Source organism: Pogona vitticeps, chromosome 2, assembly GCF_051106095.1.
Source record: "Pogona vitticeps strain Pit_001003342236 chromosome 2, PviZW2.1, whole genome shotgun sequence".
Lineage (NCBI taxonomy): Eukaryota > Metazoa > Chordata > Lepidosauria > Squamata > Agamidae > Pogona > Pogona vitticeps.
The window spans coordinates 148,059,106-148,082,192 of record NC_135784.1 but is presented as its reverse complement, the minus strand read 5'-3'; the positions used below and the strand labels follow the sequence as shown (position 1 = coordinate 148,082,192).

The window sequence follows — 23,087 nt, the reverse complement described above, 5'->3', positions numbered from 1 at the left end:
GGGTGCTGGGGATTGCATGTTGATCATTCCTGCTTTATATCTTTCATTTCTTCCAATAAGCTCAGGGCTTGTCCCTGTTTCTTTTTGACACTTCATCCTCTCAACAACATTCTGAGGTAGGCCAGGCTGAGAGAAAACGATGGGCCTCAAGTCACTCGCTGTATTTTCATGGCTTGGAGGACATAAGAACCTCGATGACCTAGTCCAACCACACACCAACCACTACCTCACCAGTCTGGCTTGGGCACAATGGCTCTTGACGGGTATTAATATTTTGTCATTACTTGTACAAGTATAACCAGATATATTTTGTCTCCTGAATTCTTAAAGGAAAATGTGGTCCTTACCACCAGTGCTGACACCAACAGTATTTCAGCTTTTCTTTCTATTTTTTGACCAAGCTTCCGGGTTACCTAACAAGATAGTAAACACTTGTTTTACCAAAAAGTACCATGATTTTTACACATAATTTTTACAAAACTTCTAAACCATCCTTGAACTCATAGTTATAATTCCTCCAACCAAAATGTTTGTATCAAACCCCATGGAACTTAAGAAGCCTGTTTCAACTGACCATGTTTACACATATTTCCCTGGAATTCGCCCATTGAATGATAAAGCTTTGTGTTTTAAATATACATAAGAAAAGCAATCATTGTATCTTTGCTCCATTCACCTTTTGACCATCAAAAGTAGATTATTACCTCTCCCACTGATGGAGCTTTGATATGGGGAGTGAGAAGCTGTGGAACATTTGGCTGGGCGTGGGAGGCAAGCTAAGGGTAGAGGTCTCCAACTTAATAGGAAGAGATTAAAGATTGATGTTGATGACTCACGAAGCATGAAGCTGCCCCCGTGAACCAATGAAGTATGAATTTATTCATCGATTCATGTGGGTGTTACTAAAAAAACCCCACACCTGACACCCCCCCCCCATCGTGTTGCCACCCCGTGCCCCCATGCCTAATGGGTGGCTGCCTAATGGCCCATTGATCAGCTGATTGGTGGGCCCACCGGTAGGCAGAATGGGAAAGCCATAAGAAGAGAGGGAAGACTAGCCGTCCCTCTCTTCATGTGGGGGACAAATAAAAATGGGACAATATTTGTCCCTTCATATTTGTTGGGGTCTCTGGAACCCACAAATATGAAGGGACGAATATTTAATGAATCAGCGAATTCTGATGAATATCGCGATCCATTTTTTTATTCGTCCCCATGTCTAGAATAGATTCAAGCCATCCTGTAGCCCATAGGCCAGGAGCCACAGGGATGCAGCTAAATTTCCTTTTCTGTGCTCTAAAGGAATATTTCTTAAATCAGATCTGAGAGAATTCTGAGAACAGCTGACATGCAAATTGTCTGACAACTAAAACACAATAGCATAATTAACATTTTGCATTAATAAAAGTGCAATCCGAGCTGACCTAAATGGTCAAGGGCCAGCTGAACCAACACTAGGTAGGCTGAAGCTGTGCTGAAACAAACTTTCACACCCAATTTTCGACAACCTGGTGGTGCTGGAAATTAGGCAGGCCTATTCTTTTTATGTCCTGACTTCGTGCAGACATTGTGATTGTATCTCTGGACTGGAAGGGGTTTGGATTGGGTATAACTTCATTCCTTCCTTTATCCAAATTTGGACCCAGAATCAACAAAGTCAGTTCTGCCAGCAGACTGCTTTGTCAACAAATTTCTCAGATCAATGGAAGAGGCTTCTGCCCCCAGGCTTGAATTTGGATTGCCCTGCTCATGAGGAATCTTTCTTTCACTCCAGTTATTTATAAGCCACCTTATAAGCAACAAGTCCATCCAAGACAATAAGGGGAAACCAAGGACAGAAAAGGTGTAATATTATAACAAAGATGTTAGGCCCCTTGCACTGTGTGAGGAATATAATGTTTCATTTTGGTGTCCTGTAATCTCTGCGTTGCTGTGACACACTTCGGAGAGGACCCCATTGATTTCAATGGGGCTTACAATTGCACAAGGTGATACCTTCTTGGTCTGAAAAAGGCCCACCACTCATGCAACGGAGAGCCATGCAAGCAGTTGCAATGGTAGCAATAGGATTCTGGCTTAAAATAGCAAAAATAAAATAAAATAAAATATTTAAAAATGAACAAAATCAAAACAAAACACTGCAAACACCAACATTAACTTAAAATAGAATTAATACAATCTAACAAACATGTCCAGAGCCCTGGCTTATAATATATGAGGAATCTGCTGCACGTGAAGCTATGATAAGTATTTACGAACAGGTTCATTCGATTCATAATCCTTTGTAGTTGTAGAATATCTCTGTTGCCATTCTTTCATGTTACTAGTAGCAAAATGACATAATCAAAATGACCACCAAAAAGGGGATGGGGAGGAAAGTAAAGCACTGCAAAAAGAAAAGAAAAGAAAATCGGAGGAGGTGGGTAGTGCTAACTAAAGTCATGCAGTCTTCCCCAGATCAAGAAGGAATCAGATCCCATGTTTTTTGCAATATGCTTCTAAGAAAAGAAGATTGAAGGGATATATGATTACAAGTATTTTCAAATATTTGAAAAGTAGTCATACAGAGGAAGGGCAAAATCTGTTCTCAATAATCCTATGGTGCAGGACATATAATAATGAGCTTGAACTACAGGACTGTTAGAGCAGTACAACAATGGAATCAATTACCTTGGGGAAATGGTGAGCACTCCAGTGATGGAGGCATTTAAGAGAAAATTGGACAACAGTCTGTCAGATCTGCTTTGATTTGGATTTCTTCATTGAGCAGGGGGTTGGACTCGATGGCCTTATAGGCCCCTTTCCAATCAATTATTCTATTATTCTTTTGGGGGTCAGAGTAAGCATAGACATTTCCCAGTTGTTGCCAAAATAACTGTTCCTGAAGCCCAATTGATGATGGAATGAAGTATAAATAATGAGTATCTGAAGTGCCTTCTCTCATACACCAGGCTTCTGATACTACAGACTAAAATGGTCAGCATTTCACTTCATCTCTAGAATACTTACCTCTAGAAGAGTATTCAGACACCCAATAAGAGGATAGATTGGAATGAAGACACAAAAGCAAGTATGAAGCATAACAGCTATTGCATACCATTGCGTAAAAGCTACATCCATCACAATGATACAGATCAATGCTACCTTGAAAAGAAAAAAGAATGACAAAAGAATTACGAAATTCAAGCCTGAAGGGTATGTTAAATATCTGGGAACATTATTTCTTTACACTGATAAATCTTGATGCTGCTAAATTAAACTTTTCAACCAGAAAACTATTGGAATGTAGGGTTCATTTTAGGCGAACTAGTCCAGGCAAACAATCCACATTTGCTCTCATAGTGAAAACATCAGTAAAAAGGTATGCCTCCTGTACACATAGGAGACAGGATTAATCTTGCTCTATTTTACTTGGTGTAAAGCTGTACATACTGCTCATCACGTGATTCATATGAATATATGTGTGCTAAATGATGTTTAGAGAAAATTAAGGATATGAATAGCTGGCTAAATTAACCAGGTCTGGATCAAGCTACATTGTACTGAACAGTGTCAGTTTGAGGTGCACTATGTCATTTTGGGGTGATCCTTGCATCCATGTACAAGAATCAAGTAGCTTCAGGACAAGAAATCACACTCTACCTCAAAGCAACCTTAATTGACCTTTTTTTTTCTTTAAAGGGAAAGGGGGGGGGAAATTAACAAAAATACCTCTTCTTTTCCCTTCCTCTGTGGGAAGTGAGAGGAAGCTTTCCATTTTAAGACATGGTGCATCAGTACCACTTACAAAGGCTTTTTAAAATACCCTTTGCTTCACCCCTCTCTTTGTCCATGGAGGAGCAGGAGAAACCTTTCAATTTCCCAAGATTGTCAAGTGGCTTAAGCAAAACAACACTTTAAGCATGCTGGAATCAAACCAAAATGGAATGATCCTAACACCACCCCCACCCACTAAAAAAAACAGTAGCTCCAGACAGGGACCCAGAAAGATGCAGGTAAGCATGGATCAGGGATGGGAAGGTTTGTGATTGCCCATATATCATGTGGTTACTTGGGAAAAGAGCGAACCAGCTCATCCCGAAACAGGACCAAACTGTGGGACAAATCCCCATTGATCACACCCACAGTTTGCAGGTCTAAGTGCAAATGCAGAAAAAAATATAATTGAGATAAAACTTAATTTAATAGCTGAATAAATAAAGACTGAATACTATTTTGGTAAGCAGCAAAAACAAATGAATAACTGCACTTCTACTTACGGTGGAAAAAACAAATGACCAAAATTCTTTAGTGTTTTGTATGGTTTTGAAGGTGAAGGAGACAACATAGTGGAACAGAATTACTGACGGTATGTAGCCAATAAGGCAAAAAACCTACAGGAGAGAAAAAACACATTTTTGACATTTCATTATGACTTCAATACTGCTGGCTCTTTTTCAACTCTTCCCACCCTGATTCTGCTTTTTGTAACACCTCAGCAAATGATCTGGAGATCTCAAAAGCTTTCACACATTTCTGTGGCCCTAGAATTTTTGTGTTTTCCTATTGCAAGGTGTGTGTGTGTGTGTGTGTGTGTGTGATTTTAACATTCTTTCAAGTTATTCATAACACACTCTGACAAGAAAACATATAACAATAACTGCAAACAGTGAACAATCCACCACCCCTTTTTGAGGGATGAAGCTTCTACAAGGCTCCATAGAGTCTTTAGTTTCTTCATGTTTCCTTCTGAGCATCTCACACGGGTGGCTGAAAGGCCGCTGGTCCCAGGGACCTACAAAACTGAATGTGCAGGCCATTTCTGAATGGGACTGTTGCAACTCTATATGGTACGCACAGCTGTAACAACAGACAGGGGTGCTCCACTGCACAGTCCTATGTGTTTTTGAAGAGTGGAGGGAGAGCGAAACCTAGGCCCAGCACCATCACCCGGGATGTTCAAATTGAATGTTGGCTCCATCCGGACTGACACCATGATTTACTTTTATTTTACAAGACTGCTGCTGAAAAAAAGAAGTGCTGGTCTAGGCACCATCTTGTTGCTGCTCTGTGACTGGGCCTATCTCCCCTACCCACAGCAACCCCATGCTGGGAACCAGAGGCGTTTGCCAATTTAATATTGCTGCAGTATTGAGGGCTTTTATTAGGTGAAACCTTATTCTTTGCTCAGAACCAGAGGCAACGGCCTCTCTCCCGCTAAGGTGGCCACTAGAAACAAATCCCATCTCTGCTTCTACTGCCTTCTGTGAAACATCCAGACACAAGGTGAGGTGACAGCCTTGGCAGTATGTATCCCATTTATCACAGTGCAATTTGTAAAAATTCTTTTTAAAAAGGGCAATGTGAGCTTTTCTGATATGCCTCTTGCTTTTTAAATTAGGCTATTTCAGAGCAGACAAACACAGCACGCAGCAGTAGGAGATGTTTTCATCTGCAAAATGTGAAAGGTGTTTCTTTCTTTTATTCTTATTATTCTTATTCTTCTTATTATTATTCTTATTATTATTCTTATTCTTATTATTATTTGGAAAAAAGCACCGGAGCGGTCTGGTTTTTGAGGAAGGAGTAAGGGCAAGCCCCAAATAATGCTTTGCTATCCTTTAAAAAAAAAAAAAATTCTGCTATGCCGATGTTGTGATGTAAGCCCCTTCCATTGCTGAGCCCATCCAGTTTCTTGGTATAACCAGTAGCGACAGGCGTTGAAGCAAAATAGGAGGTGGCTAGAGAGCATCTGGAGACACGACCCAGCAGTATCCAATTTTAAAGCTGCAAAAACATCTATTTAGCTAAAGTGAAGGCTACAAGAAGATCTTGCTTCGCCTCCCAGATAAGCAAAGCCCAAGACCATCAAGCCAAACTCTTTCATACTGTACATGATTTATCCGGGGTTGGTCACAGTGACAGGCCTCCCAGTAGTATCTCCTGTGACCAATTTGCAGCCTTCTTCAAACACAAAGTGGATGCTATCCGCCAGGATCTGGATCTCTCCTCTTTATCAGTAGATGGAGCAGAGACATCCACTGCACCTTCTTGCCCAGTGAGTCTAACACAGTTTCAGCCTGTGATGTCAGTAGACCCTTGCCCAGCCTGGATCTTGAAAGCAGGTAGACCTTTTAAAAAAGCCCAGTTTGGTGGCGAATGATATTAACAACTATCAACCCATTGCAAATATCCCTTTTATTAGCAAGTTAGTAGAGAGAGTGGTGGCTGACCAACTTTAGGCACTTCTGGAGGAAGCCAATGCCCTTGATCCATTCCAGTCCAGGTTCAGGCCATGTCATGGCACAGAAATGGCACTGGTCACCCTGCAAGATGACCTTATGAGGGATACAGATAGAAGCAAAACGTCCTTGTTGGTCCACTTTGACCTGTCAGTGGCCTTTAATACCGTCGACCACAGTAACCTCCTGGGGAGGCCCTCTGGGATGGGGATAGGAGGTTTGGCCTTGGCCGGGCTCCGGTCCTTCCTGGGTGACCATCCTCAGAGAGTACAGCTTGGAAAGATGCTGTCCGCTCTGTGGACTCTCAATTGTGGAGTCCTTCAGGGGTCAGTCATCTCCCCAATGCTATTTAATATTTAGATGAGGCTGCTGGGGAAGGTCATCAGAAGTTCTGGAGCTTCGTGCTACCAATATATGGATGACACCCAGCTCGCTCTCGCCTTCCATCCCTCTGCAGTGGATGCTGTTCCATCCCTTGAGCACTGCCTGGATGCCGTGCTGGGATGGATCAGGGATAACAGACTGAAGCTGAACCTGGGCAAGATGGAAATCCTGTGGGTAGGGGCCCATGTGTTTGTGCTCTGGGTGTTTCCCTCTCCTTTGGGGGGCAGGGCTACTCTTTCCATGAAGGATGAGGTGCGCAGGGTCCTGCACTGTCAATGGAATCTCAGATAATGTCTGTGGTATGCGCTGCCTATTTCCATTTATTATACTTTTATTATGTTATTTCTTAGTGTAATTTGTTCTAGTAGCTCTTATATTTTGTTTGATCGTTATTAATAATTTTCATTTTTTATGTTATTGTTTTATTATTATTTTTGTAAACTGCCCAGAGTGGCCTTGGTAACTAGAGTGGCTGTATAAAAATCAATCAATCAATCAATCAATCAATCAATCAATCAATCAATCAATCAATCAATCAATCAATCAATCAATCAATCAAAGAAAGAAAGAAAGAAAGAAAGAAAGAAAGAAAGAAAGAAAGCTCTCTAATACTTAGATGATAGCTTTCTACAGGGCCTGAGACCTGAATCATACAGAATGGCAATAAGCGAGACTCATACCAGCTCTTAACAGTGCCTCTCAAAACACTCAAAATAAAGATAATACAAGTGTGATACTTTGCTAGAGAAAAAATATCCCCCCCCAAAAAAAAAGATGCTTAGATCATATGATAATGAAAAGTCTAGGTTTCTGTTGCACAGGTAAAACCATTATGGGGAGAAAGAAATGTATCTGAAATAAAACAAATTCTTACCACAGCAAGAAACTCTTCAGGAAGAAAATGAATTTCCTGGTGAACTGTGAACAAGATTCCTGTCATCAGAAGGAGAACAACACAATATAAAGGAATGTCAACTAGTGCTTGTCCACACCAGTAAGCAGAGGGATAAAGACCAGATATCTTGAGCTGAGTGTAGGCTTTGATCTGAAAAATAAACCAGTTTAAACATATGTAAAGTATGATCAAAGGTAGCAAATATAAGAAAGAACACAGGGTCGGATTCAGAATACCTTTCTGCTTGCAGTAGCAGCCTGCGAAGGAAGTTCTGTTGAAGCCCCTCCAGAAAGGAAGAAAGGGACATCTTTCACTATTTTTCTCCACCTCCTCTTGGAGCTCCCAGCTTTACCTCCCACATTGTCTAAAGGGGTCTCCTTATTTCCCAGCTCAGATTTCTGGGCAATACTGGGGGCTGCAGGTGGAAGGGGAAAATCTCTGAAAAGCACTGCCTCCCCTATTCTGCTACCTTCTATCGATGAAAGGGGCAAATTCTGAAACCAACCCAGTCTTGATGTAGCTCTGTCCGCTCAGTTGGCATACATGAATCAATGATAAAATGCATGCACACATCTATGTTATATGACCTGGGATGAACTTTTAAAATACAGCACAGTACAGATCCTATAGTCACAAACCGTGTCTCACTGATGTGAAAGACGGCACACCCGATGGCACTAACAGATGAAGGAACCACTATGACACTTAAAAAAAAAACACAAAAGAACAAAAGTTGAGTGAGAAACAGATCGAGAACAGCGTAAAGGAAAGTACAGTAGTGCCAGAGGGCAACTGTACCAGGCAGTACATACCTTCCAACATTTCACAGGTGTAAACAGGGACCCTCCTGTGCACTAAGGCAGAATCCAGCCGCCCCGCTTTGTGCCTTGACAGACAATGGCAAGGCCCACACAATCCTGACTCAAATGTGTCACAAGCAGAAAGCAGGAATTAAAAGTGCATGCAAACAGATGGCTCCAGATGACAAAAGCAGAGAGGTAAGCCAAAAGCTACAAGGCAAATCAAATACATATATAATACACATATCAGAACAATATAAAACACAGAGAGCCATGTTGCTTCATCAGGAGAAGAAGAAACAACAACACCAAACTAAAATTCACAGGCAGACAATACCTTTCTGAGGACCAACTAAAATTCTACAAAAGTGTGCAAGCTTCTAAATCCCCCAGAACTCTTCAGCAGGCTAGGTGGCATAAAAAATTAGAGGGGTGGGTGTGGGGAAGAAGCAGGGCAGTCCAAAAATTTGACCAAGTATTGTTAGGGTGATGAAGTATGTTGTTAAACTTAGTCCCAAGACAGATTTCAGACTGGATGAGTCAAGGGCAGGCATGCTGCTACTAGATTGCACCCTGAAGTATGCACTAGGAAAGACCCAGGCTCATTTTTCAGAAACTCACAATCTCTTCTGTATGCTGTGTAGGGTTTTTTTTTGTTTTGTTTTGTTTTTTTGCTTCGTATCACAGAAATATTTCTGCTATAATATATTAGACCAGTCATGGTGACAACTAACTGACTAAATGATTGTTATGGTCCCTCCTGATTTTCCATCTGCTCATTTCACATAATGGCCCAAATCCTGTTGGTGCAGCTCTGTGGACGTAAGATTGATGGAGACATGAATCATTGCCTTTTGCTTTTAATTAAAAGTTTCCTATGCTCCCTCCCATCTCAGGGTCCGAGGCTCCCTAGGGATCACTTTTGACCTAGAAAAGCCTTTGGAGGCCTGAGGATGGGGGAGAAGCCCTTAACATATGAAAACTGCCACCACCTATCCCAGTGTCTGTCTTTAATTCAAGATAAAAGGTGGTGGATGGTGACATAATTAACCATAGATGGACAGAGCTGTGCTAACAGAATCACAGTTTTTACATATCTAACCAGAGGAACTACTGGATCAATATACGGGGACATGCCTTTCTTTCTTTCTTTCTTTCTTTCTTTCTTTCTTTCTTTCTTTCTTTCTTTCTTTCTTTCTTTCTTTCTTTCTTTCTTTCTTTCTTTCTTTCTTTCTTTCTTTCTTTAAGGATCATTTAGTACAGTTACCCTGTGATTTTCTGCATTCTCCATGGTAAAATACGATGGCATCCCAGTTATAGTGACTCCTAACGTCAAACCTTGGACAACCAGCACCGTCATAAAACCTCTGTCAGTAATTCTCTGCAAAATAATAGATTGCCATATTAGAGAACTGAAGACCACTTGCAATGAATTACAGTGTTCATTGATACAGGGTGGGGTGGGGGAATCTACTAGTAGGTTAATACACTTATTTCTGTTCCTTCTCGTTGTTGTTGTTGTTGTTGTTGTTGTTGTTTAGTCGTTAAGTCGTGTCCGACTCTTCATGACCCCATGGACCAGAGCACGCCAGGCCCTCCTGTCTTCCTATATGGGGCTGACACAAAGTGACTGGCTGCACCTTGCTTTCAGGACTGCAAATTCTACAGTCCTGTAATATATAAAAATTGCAACGTGCCTTGATTTTGAATGCATATACTGAAAAAAGAAACATGTACAGAACTATCTTCCCTTCACACTTCCTTTTACAGTGTCAGATTTGGGAGTTGAAATGTACTTACTTGAAAGAAAGAGCTACTCCAGACTTGAATGTTTTCTGTTACATTTAAACTGTGCAGATACAGGTTACTAATAATATTCATCATCACAGGCAAGGAATGTACCATGGTCCTATTGAAAGCAGGTGTGAAGATATAATCCTGCAACAAAAGCAACAATAGACACTTAGCATTTTAGCGACAAATTTCTGGTGCTAAACCTTTTCTCCAGGTTTGAAACCCAACCAGACGAATCCAGATCCATAAAATGGTCTTACACATAAGAGAATCAGAACCACAACCACTGCTCTTTCTACTGCTGCCGCCATAACAGTGAAAGGCGGGAGGGGGGCAAGGAAGAAGAAGATCTGACACATTCTGCTTCTAAGGTGAGCCACCTGCACAGGATTTTACTACGTTACTTGGGGAGCAGAATTTATTCCCTTCTGTTACCCACAGTGATTCACCTCCACTGGTTGCCTGTGGCATCCAGGTCAGGTTCAAGATTTTGACACTCACATACAAAGCCCTCCACGGTTTGGGCCCAAGTTACTTGTTGGAGAGTCTCTCCTTAATGTCATCTGCCCAACCCACAAGATCATCCCAGTCGAGGCTCCTCCAGGTGGCCACCCCCAGGGAGGCCCAGAAAGAAAGAAAGAAAGAAAGAAAGAAAGAAAGAAAGAAAGAAAGAAAGAAAGAAAGAAAGAAAGAAAGGAAGAAAGGAAGAAAGGAAGAAAGGAAGAAAGGAAGAAAGAAAGAAGGACGGACGGACGGACGGACGGACGGACGGACCACGCAGATACACACAGAGATAACCACAGAGGAAAAGCAGTTAAACTTAACCTGCCTTCTCACCTTATCTGCACGGGACACATTTAATGCTCCACTGTGGGGGGCAGCTGATACATAATCACTGCTGTTGAACATTTCTGTCAGTATATTCTGACTCCTAAGAGAGTTGATGATCTCATCAACACCTGCAATTAAGACCAGAAAGAAAGTCAACAAGTCAATTACAGATTTTTTTTTAAAAAAAGCATGGAAATGAACTTGACCAAAGGCCTTTCCCGTGACTCCCTATGAAAAGAAGGCTCTAGATACACACAGAACTCGTGTCAGTATTACAGGAAAATGGAGAGGCTTGTATTCAGTGGGACCCACATGTACTGTACATACAATAGCCTTCAGGAATTTCTCTGCCCTCATCATCATTGCAACTACCAAGTCTCTCTACTGCTGATTATCATTGCTCTCTTCAGGAGGACACTCTCACAACAGTAAGATACACATCCAAGAAATGTGTTTGTGTGTTGCCTGTTTTTCCTTTGCTTGTCTTAGTTTTGCTATGGTACATATTTTGCCAAGGTTGTGCGAGTGCATGATGAAAGGGGATGTCTGTGTGTTTCCCCTCAGCTTCTCAAGCAACTTTCCTTTTTAAACAATTTGCCTTGAAGGAAATGAATGGTTACAGGGGCAGCTGTTCTGTAGGAATATACAGAACAACTTCTCAAAATCTGGAAGTTGACTATCAGCTCAAAAACATTCCATTCCCCTGGATATTGAGAACTCAAACCATGATTAGCAAACACAAATTAAATGTCTAAGTTCCAGCATGCTGAGTCAATTCTTTCACTAAGCATATGTTCTGTGTTTGAGTTTCTGGCCGACTAACTCAATGGACATACAAGACTTTATTCACAGCCTGAGTTCTCCATCTGTCATTCACCAGCCATTTCATAAATATGGATGCATGGAGAGTACACTCTCAGTTTATTTCCAGTGTACATCAGATGCTTAAAACACAGAAATGTCATAACTTTGCAGTACATTAAAACAAATACACTGAAAATAAGTTGCAACTGTTGGTCCTGCTGCTTACCAGTGATATTTTGAATAAGGAGACTGGTTTTATATTTGTGCTCAGTTTCATTTGGCTTCAGAAAGTATAAATCCGGAGAGAGTTTAACAGGAACTATAGCATTTTTGAAATAGTCCCGATACATATGAAACATAAAAATCTCAACACCCAGAAACACCGTGAAGAGCAAGAATCTGAAAGTGGAGAAAATATATATATTTATATAGCCATTTCACATGACCTCTTTTTCTTTACTAGTAATGCACTAAACACAAAACATACAAATAATCTCTTAAAAGAGATCTAATCTACATTAAATTATTCTGTGTGCATGTTGAAACAGCACAAGACCACCTGGTTCAGCATTCTTTGCAAATATTATCTTCAACTGTGGCTTAAATGTATGCTACTGGAAGCTGATGACAACAGCAGCTGATACTAGTGAAATTTAATTTTAATTATTTGAAGGTTTGCGTTTTTCCCCCATCCCTGGTTTTCAAGGTATGAGGCACCCAAGGGCTCCCTTTTGTCCCAGGGGAGCCTTGGGGAACTGAAAATTGCCCCTGGATTGCTAGTGTAGCCCCACCCTGCTGGCAGGGATCCAACAGTGATTTTTTAAAATTATCATTAAAGATTCCCCCTCCTTCTTCCAAAGCTGCTAAATGCTTCCATAGGGCAAAGGGGAGCCCAATGGAGCCTGGAAACGTGAAGTGGGGAGGAGTCTTTTAAATAATTTATATTCAATTTTACCAATACCAGCTGCTGATGTCATTAGTTTCTGCCAGCATAAATGTATGCAATAGCATTTTGCCCACTATATCATGATTCACAGGAAATTTGCTGCAATCTACCTCCTACACATCCCTGCTCTGATGAAAGCTTATTCAATAAATCACTGACATTCTCACAATATGCCACTGCAAATAATTAGGCAGCAATCTATATGATCTTGATGTATTGCTATGTAGTACTCAAATCCCAGGAGAGGTGAGAAAACATGGGCTTACCTTTCGGGCCGAAAGCCTAGCAGTTAGTGGGGAGAAATTTTTTCTCCAGGGCCTTAATGACTTTCCAAAGCTTGGAGAACAACAGGACTTTTGTCCAGATGTCCATGGGGGAGCCCAGAAGCTACCAGATAATTCCAGAGAGGAACTGGGCACATTTTTAAGAATACAGTGGTACCCCACATAGTGATGATAATCTGTTCTGAAAAAATCGTCGCTATGTGGATTCGTCGCTATGCGGGGCAAAAAAGCCCATAGGAACGCATTAAAACACGTTTAATGTGTTCCTATGGGTAAAAAACTCACCGTTATGCGGAAATCCTCCATGCGGCCGCCATTTTCGCTGCCCGGTAAGGAGGAATCAGGGCAAAAACACAGCGGGTGGCCATTTTCTTTACCTGGCGGCCATTTTGGAACCGCCGATCAGCTGTTAAAAAACCATAGCTATGCAAAAATCGGTAAGCAAAACGCTTACCGATCACCGCAAAGCGATGTTTTACCATTAGAAACATCACAATGCGAACGCAAAAAACACATCGCTATGCAGATTCGTCGTTAAAAGAATTGCTCGTTATGCGGGGCACCACTGTACCTTCAATGTTGGGGTACTTTCTATACAAGATTGCCAGTTTAAGAATCCACAGAGGGCTGAAGAGACAGAATTCCCAGGAGGGGAAGAAAATTGACAGAGAGATGTTGCTTTGGGGCAAGTTTCAGTTAAATCTATTGCATCTCAAGTCCCTGACCAAGATGATTTGGTTAATATTGCCTCAGTGAAGTTAAATGGACTACCTATAGAGTTAAATCAACGAGGCATTAAGCAAACGACGGATGTTGCAGGAGTTCAAGGTGGAGAGAGAGGGGAGAATGAATCTACTGCTCTAAATTCCTTTCAACTAACAGAAGGGGCTACGGTTATGCATGAATCGGCTTTGTCTGAGTCACTTATCTGTTTTGGAGACCCAGATTGCCTTGCCATGGTGCAAAATGATATACTGCAGGTTATTTGCAAGACTGATGGTGGAAGTGTCTTTAAAACAGTGAACTTATTAGAGGAGAGACAACTGCAATTAGAGTTGGAGAATCATGTGGATAATTTTAAAGGAACTATAAGTTGTTGGTTACAAAATGATGAAGCAAAAGACTGTGGAACTAGCAGGCCAATTAATATCTCAGAACTACTAGGACCTATTTTTCCTGAAACAGAGAGGCCTGATGTTATTTCAGAGAGAGATAAGGTGATTTATAACTCGGAGACTGATACCAGGAATGTCTTAACAAGCTCGGGAGGCGAGTCAACAGTTCAAAGGTTTAATGACTCTCAGCAGAGAGAGATAGTGAAACACACAGCTGATTCTTTGCAGCAAACTGAGAATTTTTCATGTGCTACTGTTTTTGAACAATTCATTCATGCCATGAGTAACTCTAATTTATTCAAGATTTGTTTGGACAATGATGTGTCTTTGAAAGCAATTAGGGAAGCAGCTAAACCACTAGATGATTTTTCTGGATTTGTTTGTTTTTATTGGAATGGAAATGGATTGCTTTGTCGTAGGATTCGCAAACTCACACAAGGAGATTCAAACCCTTTAGTGCAGATAGTGGTTTTTCAGAAATCAAGTTTTGAAACTCATTCATGAGAATGACAGTCAACATTAGAGTTTTAAAAAGACTTTGCAAATGCTTCATGAGTATTTTTATTGGCCTAAAATGAAGCGGTGTGTCAAGAAATATGCGCAGTCATGTTCATTGTGCAGAGCAGTACGGAACAGAGATTTTTCTATTGAAGATCCAGTTTTAACAGCTAAGCTTTCAGAAGTTGAAACAGCCAAAATGTATATGGTGTATAGCATTTCTTGATCAAAGAGATCAGGAGATTGTGCCTATTTTTGCAAGTCATGTACGGTAAATGATTTGGACAGTGAGAGTGATGGAAAGGATTCAGAAATGAATGCCCAAGAATGGCTTCAATCTATTATTTCTTATTACCATGATGTGTTTTCTGATAAGTATGGTGAAACTGAAATTGTGAAAGATGTCATTTGGACTGGACATAACCAGCTTGTTTCTTGCAGTCCTGAATATGCTGAAGGGACTAATGTCAGGATTGTACCTGGAATGATTAAGGAACTGTTAGAATCTGGAGTAATTGAGGAAAGCAGATCAGCGTGGACTAATTCTATTGAGACTGTGGAAAGGGAGAACTCAGATCATGTTATTTTTGAAGTAGATTTCAGCCAATTGAACCAGATTACAGAACCAGATTGTGTTTCTTCACCCAATGTAGAAACTTTGGTTGACAAGGTAGCTAACTCTGAATGTATATCCATGTTGAGAATGGATGCTGGATTTTATCAGATTCTAATTGAAGAAGATTCCAGAGATAAGACCTCTTTTGTATGTCATTTGGGAAATTTTCGTTTCAGAAAGCTAGTACATGGATTGAAAAATTCAAATCATACTTTTCAAAGACTTGCTGATGAAGTACTTAAGGATTTGCCTTTTGCATTTGCCTATGTGACTCTATTTGTTATCTTTAGTCCTGATTGCTCCACTGTGGAACATGGTGAAACTGTATTTGTAGATTACAAAATGCTGGTATGAAAGTACCAACTGATGGTTATCGTTGGATCAAAGCGAGAATTCCTTATTTAGATTTATGGATTGGACCAGATTATTGTCAACCCTCGTATCTCAGAGTGTTAGCCATAAAATATTGGTCTATACCTACTGAAAGAGAACAAGTTCTAGCATTTCTCAGATTGATTGATCATTTCAAAGAGTTCATTGCTGATTACAGTAATTTCGTTTTGCCACTCAAGAAGCTGGTGAGAAAGCCGAGATCTGCTAAAATTGATTGGACACAAGATTGTAGAGATTCCTTTGTTGTTTTGAAAAAACTACTTACTTTGGATCCTTTTCTGAAATCAACTGATGTTGACAAACCTTTTGTGGTGCAAACTATGTCATCAGATACCGGTCTAGGTGCTGTGTTGTTACAGAAAGGTGAAGATGAAATCTTACACCCAGTTGCTTACGTTGCTAAACAACTAAGTCTAAAGAAAAACAATATAATGGACACGAAAGGGCAGCCTTTGCAATTTTATGGACAGCCCGTATTTTTAAACCTTACATTCATACTCAAAAAGTTGTTTTTCAGACCAACAAGAATTCTTTGGCATGGCTAAACAAACAGAAAGTGCAACACCAAAAATTGTTGTATTGGAGTCTTAGATTGCAAGAGTATGATTTTGTTATTGAACACATGCCTGGCAGAAAAGCAGTGATTGCACACAGTTTATCCAGAATGTATTGTGCTGATTCAGAAATGGAAGTTGGTTAAAGTGGTGAAAGTGAATTGTTCATGTTTTTCTGAAATTGTGTATCACAGAGTTCTTGAGCATACACAGAGTGCTTTTTACTTATTTTTACTGCTTAATAGTGTATTAGCATACTGAATCAATGCTATATTATCCATTATTTCATGATTTTACTATTTTTACTACTGAATTGCTATCTAAGCACATATAGAGTGAAGTATTTTGATTATTCACACTAACATGATTGTTTTTCTATTTTTCAGATTAGTGAAAGTGCCTAACTCAATTTTTTATGTATTCACATGCTGCTATTAGAATATTTTCCTACCTCAATTGCTTTGCTAGTTTAGATGCATATTTGAACGTAATAATGTAGTAGATTGTTGCATAGGATTATTAGTTATTATGCTGCACTATGTAAATAATTAATTATTGCTTATCATTGTAATTAATTGCAAAAATGGAAATTCCATAGGGAATTTCTGATTTTTGTTCATCTTGACCGGTGGCATGTCATGGATTGATTTATGTGGATTAAATCTTGTACTGAGGATGGGATATGTAGTTGTGAACAATGTAAAAAGGATTCCATATTTGTTCTCTGTATAAATGATTCTGCATGCTGACAGTGTATTTTCTAGAGGGATGTGGGAATGTTTTCTTGTAGGCCTGAAGAGGACATTCCTAGATAAGAAGACTGGTCATTTGTTACGGCGGAGCTGCAGATGTGCTAAGGAAAACAACATCTGTTTCCCATGAGAAGAGAAGAAAGAAGGAGGAACTGTTTACCTGACCTCGTGCCTTGATTGGATGACAGTGTAAGAGATGGAGAAGAAGGGGGTTCCAGCGAAGCTTGAAAAAGGAACTTTTGCTATGGACAATATTCATTCCATCTTTCCTTGACCTCTTTGGACTACTTTTCCATTATTGTTTTTCTAGGTCTATTTGCCTGCTACGCAGTGCAGGTAAAAGGACTGATAGAGATGTAGGGAGACTAGGGAGAAAGTGACTTTATTTTGTAAATCTTTATATCTTTTTTAAATAAAATAATAATTATAAAAATCAATTGGCCTTTTGAACAGTATAGCTGTCTTGGTATTACCCTGAGGGGGAAATTAGGCCACATTTACGCTACTGAGTCCTACCCTGTTGAGCACAGTGAGTCTAAGGACTACATAGCTCATGTGTTTTTCTTTTTTGGAATTTTCTAAGGTTGCTGAAGTATCTTTTCAGGGCAGACTTGTAAGCAGAGGTTTTGGGGCAGCCCTTGGCTGAGGTCACCAGGACTCAACCCAGCTGTATAAGGGGGCACAAGCTTCTAATTACTCTCTGTCCCACCGGTCAAGCATCTCTTAGGAGAGCTGATCGCTGACAAAAACCATGCTTATAGACCAGGCTTCAACACCTATGGCTCTGCATTAAAAAAGCCATCACTTCTGTTTTATCTAAGGAACAGGCAGTTGTTCCTTACATAAAAGTTGCTGATCCCCAAAGTCGTTTGACCACAGCTCCTCCCATCTCTCATCATTTGCTATGTTGAAAAGGGCTAATGGAGCTGGACCACCAATGCTGGAGCTACTCACTCCTGCTGTACATGCTAGGTAAGAGCTATGATGTGAAAGACCTGTTGTTATGATCGATTGCTGTGGTTCCCAACCTTGTGTAACCCAGGGAGTCTTGGACTACAATTCCCAGAAACCACAGCCAGCACAGCTGGTGGTAAAGGCTTCTGGGAAATACAGTCCAAGAACACATGGGTTACCCAAGGTTAGGAATCAGTGTCTACTAAATGCAGAGGCAGGAGAGGCATATCCCATGGAGCTGTCTTGGCTTAAAAAAAAGCCATGAAGACGGTTGTAAAGTTGCAATGGCCAGTGTGTGGTTTGGTGAAAAAGGGCTAACACAAAGTTGGACAGAGCAGACTACGCAGCACTATGCCAAGTCTTACACACAGGAAGTCTTGCTCTCGCCCCCAAGTACCGTAACATTACTGCCTTACGGCTCTCAGTGTAAATGTAATTTCATCCATGACAGTAGAAATTAATAGGAAATTAAATGGGAGTAATCTCTTAATTTCTGGGGTAGGTTGGATGTTTCTCTGCAGAGCTTGTTAAATCCCAAAGCAAAAAACATAGCTGTGTAACATTTGCATTGTCTTAGTTCTCTGATGTTTTCAACTAACGTGATTTGCTTTTATTCCATTATTATTACTATTTGAGTTATTATTTCTGTTCTATTTTTTCTGTTTGTGAACCACCCAGAATAGTGCTTTGCACAAATGGGGTGGTACATACACAAACAACAAACACCTGACGTAAGAGAGCTTGTAGACAAGAGAGCTGCCAGTTTCTATTCCTGCCTGTCTTTACCAATGGCTGAAATATTTTCACCAGAAATCACATTGTGTAAGGTTGATGGTGTCATCATCTAAAGTGGTTTTTTTTTAAATTAAAAATGTCTAATTTTCCAGCCCCAAAGGTCTCAAGACTCCCTTGGGAACCCCCCCTTTTTTTTTTTACTATAGAGGGGCTGTTTGGGAATATCTTTAACTTCTAAATATTGCCACCAGCAGAATGACTTTACCAGCAGTGGGGATTTTTGGAAATTAAAGGTTCACCCTCCATCCCAAGGCCACCAACGATTTTCCCACAATGAAAGGGGTTCCAAGGAAGTTTCAAAACCTTCTGGGGATGGGGAGTCAGAAATTTTTAGTTTCTTTAAAAAAACCCAAAAAAACACATATCACTGTATCTAATGATGTCATTAGCCTTATGCAGTGTAAGTTACATAACAGGATTACAGCCTCTATCTATCTGTGTGTCTATCCGTCTAGCTATCTGTCCATCTGTCCATCAGTCCATCCATGTTGGTGTTCCACATAGTATTAAATATATAAATAACCCAGATCAGTATCCCCAAGGATTTTATAATCTGCATGTCATCGGAAATGAAGAAAACAGAGGCAGGAAAAAGAAAGGTGACAGGTTTGGGCTAAACCTGATAGAATTGTTAAATCAAGTTCTGTAACATGACAATAAGTATTGTCAGGACCAGTATTGTAAAGTGAAGCAAAGCTTGAATGTATACAGCTGAGGTGATTGTTACAGCTGTGAATGCAATCATGGGATTGGTTATCCATGGGATAAAACTAGCAACACAAGCACACACAATCTGTGGGTTGTTGGTGGTGATGCTGTTGGTGTGTTCGTGGAGAAGAGTCGTCGTGTTCCTGTGCCTGAGAATTCTGGAGGAAGCCGTGTCTACGTGCTTGGCATTGAAGAGGAACTCTGGCTATTTGGATGGAACGTATGGTATACGACTACTGGACATTGTCTCTGATATATGCACTAAACTCTGTGAAAACTGTTGCGCATTACTTTGGGACTGAACAAAGACTTAACAGTAAATATACCTGTATATTCTGTAAATAATACAATATCTGCTTTCAACACTACTCTGTTGCTTGGCATCTTCATCATCTCAGGGAAGATTCTTTTAGTTATCGCCCCCTGGTGTTATATCTGTACTACCGTTACTCTGTCAAAAGGTAGTATGGAAGAAGGGCAAATGGCTAGTCTAATTTTTTGTTAACACTCCCTGTCCAATAAACATTCTGTGCCCATTCAATAGACACTCTGAGAAATATTCTTCTCCCCTGGTTTTGCTGTGAAAACTGTAGTGCACCTCATCTTTAATGAAACCAATCTGCAATGATTTTTAGGGCACAGAGAACAGAGATACTTACATTTCTGTCATTGATTTAATGTCACGTTTGACATTACGAAAATGAAACTTTGCCATAGTAAAGACCTGCTTTTTCCAAAGAGCCATACTGCTCAATGTGCAAGATTTGGTCTCACAGAGCATTAATAGATTTTGCTCTAACCCATCAATAGATTTCACATCTGCTTCCTCTTCCATTTGTTGTGGATTAAAAACACCAAAATCTAGGAAATAAGAGTCAGGTAAGTTAAAATGTATCCCTTTTGACCAGATCTTGCCTTTTAATCAGATTTATTACAAGGGTCAGTAACACATTAATTATAAGCATGTCTACTCAAAAACATTCCAGATATATGGGTAGAGGCTGCAGCTTAAATGAAGATGTAATAATTCTTTGTGCACATAATGCACTAGTGCCATAGAGAAAGGGGAAAACAACACAGTTAGTTAAAGTATAGAATGCAAACATTAGCCCACTGGGAACAGAAGACATAAAGACCAACCCTAAAAATATTAGTCAGATATATTAACTCTTGTATCACACGTGAGTCGGGTTCCATTAAGTTCTTATGGTGTTTACTTCCTAGCATATTCACACAGGATTGCTATCTTAATGATTTCTCATTCTAAACATTTGAGAACAATGTGTTATCATAAAGTATTCCCAAATTACACTTAACTTGAAATACAATTTTGATTGTAATCATTACATTATATAGGAAAATATTATGGCAATACATTTTGGCTTCTCACCTGCTTGACCAATTTCGGCCTCAACTTCCAGCTTGAGGAACACATCTTCCAAGGTTGTCATGGAAACACCATACGAAATAACACCCAAATGGGAATTAACATCTAGATCAGCAAACAGGGCTAGAAAAATACAAAAGTTACGGTACTATGTTGGAAATACTTTTACACTTGTTTGTAATCATGGCCTGTTGCTTATTCATACCACTCGGCACAACAACATTAGAAGGTCTAAAGTAGAGATGGGGACAAATCGTTTTGTGATCCATCAAAGTTGACGAAGCACAAAACACGAGTATCCTCCCCATGAACTGACAAAACCCAAATATATTTGTTGGTTCATGGGGGGAGTCTAAAAAAAAAGCCAACCCTCCACCCCCACAGCCTACCACCCTGCTCCCTTCCCACTACCCCTGTAACCTCCCTACCTTGGCTGCCACAGTCTGTGCTGCCGCCACTGCCGCCAACCACGGAAGGCTGTGCCACAGCGGTCTCCACAGTCATCATCCAGCGCCGCCTGTTGCTATGGCCTCTGCCACTATGGCCTGCCTTAAGGGAATCCAGGCTGCCCTTTGCAAAGATAGCGGATGCGGCATCATTTAGGGTAGGGAAGCTGCAGCTGCCATCTTTGCAAAGGACAGCCTGGATTCCCTTAAGGCAGGCTAAGGGAATCCGGGCTGCCCTTTGCAAAGATGTTGGCTGCAACTTCTCTGCCCTAAAAGAAGCCATAGCCACCGTCTTTGTAAGGGGCAGCCAGTGTCCCTTACAGCAGGCTGTGGCTGCGGAGGCCACCACAGCAGCTGGTGATGGATGGCGGCAACAGCAGGTGGCAGTAGATGACGATGGCAATGGGCGGTGGTGGATGGTGGCAGTGGCTAAAGTAGGGAGGGGAAGGGTCAGGGATAGGATGTGGGGGTGGGTGGCTGTGGGGCTGGCTGGCTTCCTATCAGCCCGCCGATCAGCTGATCAGTGGGCTCATATGTAGAATGGGAAAGTCATAGGAAGAAAGGGAAGGCTAGCCTTCCCTCTCTTCGTATGGGGGAACAAATAAAAATGGGGAAATGTTCATCCCTTTGTATTTGTCAGGGTCTCTGGAACTGACAAATATGAAGGGATGAATATTTAACAAATCAGTGATTTTTCATGACTATTGTGATCTATTTTTTAATTCATCCCCATGTCTAGTCTAAAGATATATAAAAGATGCTTTTCAGCCCGGGACCAAATCCCAGGTACATGGTATGAAAGAAAAGTGGCCAGCATGAGATATAATTTGGACATTTCCCTTTGGATCCAAGCGATCTCAAGGACTGCCTTTCCCATTATGAGCCTGGTCAGGTACTATCAGGAGAGGCTTTCTCTCAGTGCCCCTACCTTCACAGATGGGATTGGTGGGTATTGGGAGACTTTGGGATTCCTTCCCATAAGAGGCAAAGCTGGCTCAAACTTTAGTATCCTTCTGCAAGCAGGCGAAGAGCTCTGTCTTCCGGCAGGCTTTCCCTGAATGACTGACTGCTTCAGCGGGGATGTTGAATGTGTCCCTCAGTGTTGTGAATGTGTTTTTGGTGTTACTATTGTTTACCGTATTTAATTGTTTAATCCTTTTTACTAATTGCATACTTTCTGTTTGTAGCTTTAAATATTTTCTTTTAATGACGTAAGGTGCCTTGGGTCCTTTTTCAAAGACAAAGGCAGGGTAAAAATATTTTAAATAAAATAAATAAATAAGTGATAGTCCAGTGTAATGCGCATCTCTTCCAAAGTATGAGGCAGTGCAACAGCCTTCGTCCCTATAAAGCCCAGTTCATTTTTATCAATGGTGTTTATAAGTTACAAAACCTTATTTCTCATCACTAATCATCATGCCTGTCTCACAATCATACTATGAATTTGGCTTCAACTAAATGTTGCTTAGCAAGCATGTCCCTAAATGTAATTTATGCCTTTTCCATCAGAGGGAATTCGCCAAGTTTTTATGTGCTTGTACTTCCAGACAAGGCAGGAGTCGGCTGTGCTTCAATGAAGGTTAAGAGATTCACTGACTGACAAAGGATTCCTTTGCTTATCGAGAGGGAGAAAGGCAATGGATTTTATCTCCTCCCGAGGTGCAACCTGATGCAGCGTTCACAAAGAGATGGGTTATACCTGAAAACTTGTCCATGTCTTTAAATGGTAAAGCATACACAAGTTGCTCTTCACTCTGCTTTAACAGGCTGGCACCAGGGATATGTTGCCAGATCAAAGATGATGTACCTTCTCTGTTACAGTATTGGTCTATTTGCATGCTAAGGAGAAACAAAACAAAACAAAACCACAGAGAGAATCACGCCATTAAGATCATTAAATAGCCCAAAAA

At 40.7% G+C, this 23,087-nt stretch overlaps 1 protein-coding gene across 1 annotated transcript in view; it reads right to left on the bottom strand.

Annotated features, from left to right (window-relative positions):
• The window catches only part of LOC110077807 (cholesterol transporter ABCA5), a 74,290-nt gene that overhangs the window by 19,126 nt on the left and 32,077 nt on the right, over nucleotides 1-23,087 (bottom strand). Inside the window, exons 17-27 of the mRNA XM_078384341.1 lie at nucleotides 22,877-23,016; nucleotides 20,735-20,854; nucleotides 20,004-20,205; nucleotides 11,956-12,128; nucleotides 10,932-11,053; nucleotides 10,101-10,238; nucleotides 9,568-9,681; nucleotides 7,480-7,650; nucleotides 4,260-4,373; nucleotides 3,010-3,144; nucleotides 348-413 (exon numbers count right to left, since the gene is read on the bottom strand). Of these exons, the coding sequence (XP_078240467.1) occupies nucleotides 348-413; nucleotides 3,010-3,144; nucleotides 4,260-4,373; nucleotides 7,480-7,650; nucleotides 9,568-9,681; nucleotides 10,101-10,238; nucleotides 10,932-11,053; nucleotides 11,956-12,128; nucleotides 20,004-20,205; nucleotides 20,735-20,854; nucleotides 22,877-23,016 (1,495 nt within the window). The remainder of the gene's footprint in view (nucleotides 1-347; nucleotides 414-3,009; nucleotides 3,145-4,259; nucleotides 4,374-7,479; nucleotides 7,651-9,567; nucleotides 9,682-10,100; nucleotides 10,239-10,931; nucleotides 11,054-11,955; nucleotides 12,129-20,003; nucleotides 20,206-20,734; nucleotides 20,855-22,876; nucleotides 23,017-23,087) is intronic.